Source organism: Ascidiella aspersa, chromosome 3 (genome assembly GCF_963924565.1).
Source record: "Ascidiella aspersa chromosome 3, kaAscAspe10.2, whole genome shotgun sequence".
Taxonomy (NCBI): Eukaryota; Metazoa; Chordata; class Ascidiacea; order Phlebobranchia; family Ascidiidae; genus Ascidiella; species Ascidiella aspersa.
The window spans coordinates 19,737,104-19,745,508 of NC_139449.1; the positions used below are offsets into that span (position 1 = coordinate 19,737,104).

The 8,405-nt window shown below is 35.1% G+C and overlaps 1 protein-coding gene across 1 annotated transcript; it reads right to left on the bottom strand.

Moving 5' to 3' along the window:
• Positions 1-991: 991 nt before the first annotated feature.
• On the bottom strand, positions 992-7,873 carry LOC146160646 (uncharacterized). Its single transcript, XM_083384986.1, has 13 exons — positions 7,789-7,873; positions 7,583-7,722; positions 7,320-7,495; positions 6,690-6,802; positions 6,280-6,419; positions 5,943-6,134; positions 5,716-5,830; positions 5,466-5,604; positions 5,072-5,252; positions 4,356-4,560; positions 3,586-3,764; positions 3,321-3,515; positions 992-1,132 (listed from the first exon to the last, which is right to left on the bottom strand). Exons 1-13 carry the CDS (start codon positions 7,871-7,873, stop codon positions 992-994), a joined length of 2,001 nt encoding a protein of 666 aa, XP_083241112.1.
• Positions 7,874-8,405: the final 532 nt, after the last annotated feature.

Genomic DNA, 8,405 nt, shown 5'->3' on the forward strand with positions numbered 1-8,405 from the left:
AGCTTGCTATTGCACAAGCGAATGCCGACCTGCCGCTAAACCGATTCTTTAAAGTCCAAAATCCGGCCCGACTCCGCCGCTCTGGTTTATATGAGAATGGTTTGAATGGAAATGCGCATTACTGCATGTAAGTGTCAGTCGGTGAGCTGAATTATTGTTTCTTCACACCGAGCTATATATTTATGTTAATGCTCGCCTCCACTACAGTATAATGTTATTCTATTGGACACCCCTGATTTATAGCAAGCCAAGTACTTGGCTATCTAACCATTGATCCAGATCTAGACTTTTCTGGAGATTAGTGGTTTCCAACCTTGGGGTTGCAAGAGGTTGTCTGGGGGATCGCATATGTTAAACTAAAAATTTACAACGAAAACAGAAGCAATATAAACTAAAAAATTAACATTTACATTAGTAAAGCAGTCGTGTTTATAACCACCTTTATGTCCAAAGGGCACAATACATTTTTTAATGTGTAGTAAAAAAATCGTTATAAGGCAAATAAAAAAAAGGGTCGCAACGACAAAAAGTTTAGAAACCACTGATCTAGATTTTACGAGAACATCTTTTGTGAGTAACTTGTACATTTTTTATTGAAAACGAATTAAAACGCCAACGAACAAACGAATAGAAAACCACACGGTTAATACCATGAACCTTTATACTTCGAAAAATAATTAGATTGGTTTGTAATTTGTCGATAAAATCTGATTAGGAGGGGGAAATTCAATTTAACAAAAGCTCGGTCCATTTTGATTTTCAAACAACACGCGGTATATTTGGCGAAGTTTTATAAATAATGTTAAAAACAATCATATTGATTTAGAAAACCGTTATTGCGCTTAGTATCAAATAAAAACAGCCTGACTAATGGGCGTAAAACTGAACATTCAGTAAAAATCGCATATAACTTAAAACACTAAAATCATAAACGTAAATAAATCAAAGTCTACTCGTGGATTGCGAGGCTTGCTATCGCATTGATGGTCTTTTAAAAACCTGTGCCACCGGTGAGAGAACTGCCAGTTCTAGCATACGAAAAGTTGGGCTTTTTGAAAACTGAAAATGCATTTGATCCTATCGCTGACGCAGTGTGGAGTGTAGGTGAGAGTGGGCTCTGATAAGTCAAATCCTTAAAAAGATTTTATTTTTAAGGGATTACTGCAAATATTTTTTTTTGATGCTCTTTGTAAACGCTCTGATACATAGCCACATTTTTTTTTTAAATAAAACTCTGAAATTTTTAAACAGTTCAAACAATTGTTAGGTTGCAACTAGGCATGTTAAAAGTAGAATACCAGGGGATTTTACAATTTTAGGTTTCGAATCTAGAATAAAGAATCCAAAATATCGAATCCTAGTATATGGGGTGGGGGGTGAGGGCAGTTATAATAAAACTGAAGTTATAGTGACGATAATCGCATAACACTTTTTTTAACAACTGCTATTTGAAGAAGTTGTGTAAACTGTAACGCACCACTACATATATCAGGTTGTTCAAATATCAGGTTGTTCCCAAAACCTAATATTTTTATAAAAACTTTTAATGAGTACATACACAATGCAGATTGCACTCTTCTCCAATTCAGTCCGTTTTATAAAACATTGTTGTGTCGTGTGTCAGTTCTACTTTACTACAAACGTGATCTGTTGTGCAGTCAAATATTGTGCTGCGATGAATACAAATTTAATAGTAACGCGGAACCAACACTTGACAATTAAGCTGTGCGTAACTTCACTGAATATTGGCCTAAAGTTGACCTTGGGTAACCCCGTGCCGCATTTTGTCCATGGCTACCATGTTTTATGATAAAATGATACTTTTGCAAGTTAACGCATTTAAGAAAATTGCGAACTTTGCACCCTTGCAGTACACATTAGACCAGTGGTCGGCAAACTATTTTTGTCGCGGCCGAAATTACTCTTTTCAGAGCTATTGAAGGCCCACCACGTAAAGCCACTTCGACAGCAAAGCGCTGTCGGATTCAGGACATTTTTTTAAGTTGGAGGCATTAGATACACGTCACAAAGTTACGTTTAAAAACAACTCTTTTTACAAACACTTGTTGTTCTCGAACGAACTCATCAAAGACAAAGACCAGTTTAAACGCGCACATAAAAAATTGGGTTAATTGGTTTTAAATTGGCAAAATTTCAATTGAAAGGACAAACAAGTGACGCATATGGCACATCAAAGGATTCTAATATTGCTTGGGATAACGTCATTTATAGTATATATTAACAGAAATTGTACTGTACAGTTATGCGTCCCACGACGCAGGAAATCAAAGGATATAGCTTTTGGTACATGAAAGTCCTTACATTTGACCTCACAAGTGGGCCTAACGTCATAGTTTAAGTAATTAAAGAAAATGTTCTTCTCGCACCAACACGTCTATGTAAGTTTAGTTGTCAAATCATTTAGCTTAGACGTGTACTGAATTCATAAAAGATTGACAATATATCATCTCCACAGCTGAATGGCGGCGCCCGCAATCACGTAAAAAGTTGCCACGAAACACATAAACGGAATACATTACGTTAATCTTGCCTTACAATTTGTATAAATGTTACTCATGATACAATGGTTATATTACAAAGTTCAATAGAAAATAACTATAGATATAATTTGTTATAAACTGCATTTTGTAGGGAGTCCAAGTCCACACAGCGTTATGCTGTTGACACCAAGAAAAGGTACAGTATTACATGCCCTTAATGCAGAAAACACTGCCATGCCATAATGTAAAACATACAAACAAACCAAAAATAGCGCGCGAAGCGCGAAAAATTTTGCGTTTACCTAGTTAAAGTTGGCATAAAATATAGCATGGACCCTGCTGGGACAATGTAAAAAGACTTAGCCACACCAACTTTTAAAATATAGTGCAATAAATGAACGGCTATCACGCGGCCCACAACTACATGATAACACTAATTAATTCAAAAGTAACTCGCGGCCCACTAAAAATGGCTCTGCGGCCCACTTTTGGGCCGCGGCCCACAGTTTGCCGACCTCTGCATTAGACACACGCTGCGTACAATTAGGCGCAACCATCCGAGAACAAAGAAAGTCATATCGCCTCCAATTACCCGATTTAAACGTCTGTTTTAGATACGAATTCAATTTGAATTACAATCTAGAGATACGACATTCTACTTCAAAAATGCCTAGTTTCAACATAAATGCAAACTAAATGTCCCGAACAATATAACTGACATCTAAAAAAATAAAAACACAAAGCAATTAACAATAAGTATAGATGAACAGAAAAGGGCATTTTAAAGGACCTTGTGTAAATGTTACTGAAAAAGCTTACCTGTGTGGTTTTGCTCGTTTCAGACAACGAGAGTTCGTTCCACAGTCTGGTGGTATGACCAAGCGCTGACAGACTTGCAGTGTTATTATTGATCAGCGAGCTGACGTTTGATGACACGCTGGCGTAACTGTTGCGACTGATTGTGTTGGTCGAAGGTATCTTTGAAGTCGGGGTATCCAGCTTGAAATCCAGACACTACATTATGCATTAAATAATCTCCAATGATACTATGCAGAATGAAACAAGAGTATAATGATTAACAAACCCCGTTTGCCTGTTTCCACCTGTTGGCAATAGATGATGCCGCATTGCTGTTTGAAAAATTGTTCTTCGGGAGATTTGGCATTTTGCCAAATGATTCAATGCTTGGAGGACACAATGGAGGCGGCTTGGAGGCCATGTTACTGTTTACCAGTTGTGTCAGCTTTAACTTCACCCATTCATCTTTATAAAAGGTGATGCAATTAAAAATAAAAAAAATCAGTAGTATTAAACCTTGTTGCAGAATGCAAACCCTTAGTAAGAACCGAAGAGAAGTACGCAGCTCGAGATTCTTTGGTTAATATCTCCGGAAGTAAAGAAGATATCGATCAGAAATTTCTACACATTACTCAAAGTAGCCTAAGTTAGCCAGAAATAAGACTTTATTTAAAAAAAAACATTAAAATATTAATATTCATATTTATGAATATTAATATTCAGTCATAAGTCTGATTGCTGGCTAACTTAGGTTGCCTTGAGTAATGTGTAGAAATTTCTGATCGATATCTTGTTTACTTCCGGAGATATTACGCAAAGAATTGCGAGAGTGCGTTCTTCCCTTTCGTTTAATAAGAGTAACTAAAACTATCGATTACCGATCACTAAGTTCAACCAAAACAGATAATAAACATTTTTTTATGTTAACTTGTGTACAAATAATCTAAGCTTTTTGCTGTACTATATATTTGACTACTACTTTCAAACATTAGATTATAAAACTTGCCACCTCTATTGACAGTAAATTTAAAAACACAATCTTTAACAGTAACTTGCCAGTTTGTTTAAGAACATATCTTGCAGAAAACTTTTGAGCCTCGGAAACACTGTTGGAAAACTGGCCAGGTGGTGGAAGGTAGGTCTTGCCCATAAACACAACTTGGTATACATACTTTGTCTCATTTGAACTGTTGTCAGAGTAAAGTGTGTAAACCGGACGTATTCCATTGTTAAAAATGGTGCTAAGCTGATCCAAATAGACCTATGATAAGCATAAAAATGAAGATTGATTTAATATAAATTGCCTATAAACACTGATTTTGGGGGAACAAAGCTTAACACAACAAATTAAAATCAATTTATATTTTGACTGTTGCAAAACATCAAGAAATGTGGAACTCAACACAGATTTGATACTTCAGCACAGGATTTCAACACAGATTTGATACTTCAACACAGATTTGATGCATTTTATTCTGATGCCAATATCAAATATGTTCCACCAAAAGTTTCCCTAAAATTTTATTTTCAAGCAATAGACAGAGATACTGCCTCAGTATAAATAGAATAAAAACTACAATAGAACTGAGCATTAGTTCAGATCCGATATTTTCTGGAATCCATGCCCATAAAATCCAAACTATCACACAACAATAAAAAGAGTTTATTTTAAAAAATAAAAAGATTTTATCTTAGAAAAATTAACCTAGAAATCTGGTGCTGTTCACATTGAAAATACACTAAATACAAAACTATATACTTGAACTACTTACAACTGGACACTGTATCTTTGCAATGTGGTCTAAAGTTTTAACTGGCTCAAGATTCGGTTTATCACTGTTACCAGTTGACATAATTGGATAACCTGGAGCTTTTTTGTCCATCGAAGGAGTGCTAACAGGATTCAATGGGGGTTTGGAAAGCCCTGTTGAAGGTGACATAAGTGGGGTGTAACTATTGCGCATAATCGGAAATGGGTAATGTTGGGTAATTTGTTGCGGTGGAAAAGACGGAAACATGGCAGGAGGTGGTGGTAAGGAGTGTGGAAATTTCATTGCAGATTGCTGAAAATATAGGCTGTCTTTAATTATTTTGTTTTTAAAAAATATTATTTAACTGTGAACAACACGTCATACTTGATTTGCTGATTGCAAAATTTTGACATACTCCTGAGCAGATTGTGGCAAAGCCACATTGCCATTAGGCTTGGGGGTCAATGATGAAGAGTGATTTAAAGAATTTGATTTTGAGAGTAACAGTCCATTTAATCGATCATAAGACACAGATGATTGGGAAAACGGGACACCTAAAAAAATAATAACAATAATGTGCAGTTTATAATTAAACATATCAATTGTCAAGCAATTTTTCAACAACATACAAATTATTCAAAAGAATAAATATTTAAAAAACTGACTATTCATTAAAGATGAAGCACTGGTTACTGGTGTCTTGACATCATGCTTATTTGTTGGTGGTTTGGCCAAAGAAACTTGAACAGTTTGACCGTCAATGACTTGTCCATTCATTACCTGGTTTCCAGACAAGCAATAAGTGGATGTGAACCAAACAGTTGGCACTTGTCAATTTAATTTCAACAACCCCAATTATTTTTTTAAAGTAAGAACAGCATATAACAGACACCTGCACAGCATAAAGAGCATCTTCACGTCTTAAAAAGTGTACAAAAGCATAATCTCGATCCTCAATCTTTTTAACTCGTTCAATAGCACCTGGGCGAATCGCATCAAATGCAGAAAATATTGCGTAGTGTGATGTGGTCACTTTCAAATTTCTCACATAAATGTTTTTGATTCTGTTTAGTGTATCGTTGGCCTGTCACAAATATTGCATTGGTATAACATTAACCTTGTAACCAGTTTCTACAGTTGTAACAACAATTAATTTACATATATATGCTTTTAGAACCTAAAAATTACATTAAATTTTATTGAATGTTAGCTATAAAGTATACACATACATCAATTTCAGGTTCTGCCCAATCGGCTATGACCTCGTTGCCGAAAAGAGTTATTCTACCTGGCATTAACTTGCGCCTCGCCATAGCTGCTGCACGATGAGTACTGTACTCAATAAATGCAAATCCTCTGTTGCATTCACCTGGTTATAAAATATACTAAAACTTTTCTTTCAATATAGCTTTATGATTTGTACTGTTTGCATGTGTTTTATTTTTTAAAACCTTTTATTGGAAACTATAATATAATACTTTTTGTAACAGTAATTAGTAGATGTACTGTGTTAAACTAAGAATGTTTTCCAACAATAAGATGCCATTTAGCAAGAAAATGTCTGTTACAATCAGATGACTATTACTGTCCTTAAAACAAATAAAAATTAAAATTTTACTAAAAAATTTGACTCACACACCTGTTGCATTTCCAGGGTACACTATAACATCGCTAACATCATCAGATATTTCACACATTGCTTGTTTAATTTCAAGCTGATTTTTGTCTTTGGGAATACCACCAATAAACAAGCTAAAACCACAATAGTTTTAGTTTTCCATATACTCAAAGAAAACACTGTTCTAGTTTAACATTATTATCAACATGTTTCACAAACTTACAATAGAACTGTTATGAAGTAAATCTTATTAATTTAGGCAAGCTAGAAGAAATAATAAACAGTGCATCAATTGTGAATTATCTAACTCAGTGATTCTTAACATTTTTCCTTGCTACACCCCTTTCAAATCACCAACCAATTCTCATTTTTCCTCTTTTTATTTTTATACAAGTAACTGATAATACAGTAACACAATACCAAAATGCGACTTAGTTTTACATTAAAAATTACAGTAATACATTTTTTGTGTCTGATTCAGCATCCATGCACCCCCTTGGATTAGTTCTCGCACTCCTGGTTAAGAAACCCTGCTTTAACTAATATAAGTACTTGCTGACGTAGTACTTACAATTATTTTTCTCTAAATAATGGCCTACCCTACAAATACTTTTGAACTTTTGTATGACAACATATATAAAAAGTACTGACCGGCAATTGTCAACACTGCGACAAACACCAATTCGCTGCCCAGGTCGAACTTCAAAATTATCCAAATGTTCAATTGCAAGCTGAGCATGCTCCTGTGTGGTGTAACAAACAAATGCATATCCTCGATTAAAACCACTGAAATCCATCATTAGTCGCAATTCATAAAGTTGTCCAATCTGCAATGTTTAGAAATAGACAACTAATTAATTTAAGAATCTCACTCAATATTTAATACTAAAAATAATTATATTAAATAGGTGTACCTTTTCAAAAATAGGAACAAGTTCATCCTCAAAAAGGTCACGTGGGATTTTTCCAACAAACACTTCACAACCCCTTGGTGGTAACGGTTTATCATTTTTCGGGTTCCAATATTTTCTCTGTCCATTAAACTGCTGCATAGCTATAATATATGCAGTAAAATATTACTAAAAAATAGTCAAACTTGTCATCATCTCAGAATTCTTACTGTATCCTGTCCGATTTTCTAAGGCAATTAATCTGGCCATTGAATCATTGGCTGGGTAGTTCGTGGAGGAATTATTGGATGACATGATTAGCACACACAAATGATTAGTAGATAAAAATTTAAAAATAATGACCGTCTCAACAACTATAACCACTGGAATGATTTCCGTAACGACAGTGGATGTCACAAAACTGAAACAAAAGAATACAAATTGTTACTGGTAGTGGTACATATTTAGGGCGCTGGTCTAGAATCCTACCACAGTTCTAAAATCAACGCACAAAATTTGAGTTAGGGTGCGGGTTAGCGTTCGGGTGTGGGTGGGTCAAGTATTATTATATTCTTTGTTTAATAATAATACTTGACCCACCTTAACCCAAACGCTAACCCGCACCCTAATCCAAATGGTGTTTCGTTGTGGTAGGATTCTAGACCAGCGCCCATATTTAGTAGCAGAAACCATATTATATGTTTATTTGCCCCTGGTCTCCAATCCTAACACAAAGAACATTATTTTGGTTGGCGTTAAGGTAGGTTATGCAATATTATTAAATAATAATACTTGATCCATCCTCACGCCTCACCCCTAACCACAAACATCAAGACACCCTAACCCA

Coding starts and splice junctions, on each gene's coding strand:
- LOC146160646 (XM_083384986.1), bottom strand. CDS start 7,873: ATGTCATCCAATAATTCCTCCACGAACTACCCAGCCAATGATTCAATG. Junction 7,496..7,582: donor TTGTTCCTATTTTTGAAAAG/GTACACCTATTT, acceptor TAAACATTGCAG/ATTGGACAACTTTATGAATT. Junction 5,253..5,465: donor TTGCCACAATCTGCTCAGGA/GTATGTCAAAAT, acceptor TATGCGCAATAG/TTACACCCCACTTATGTCAC.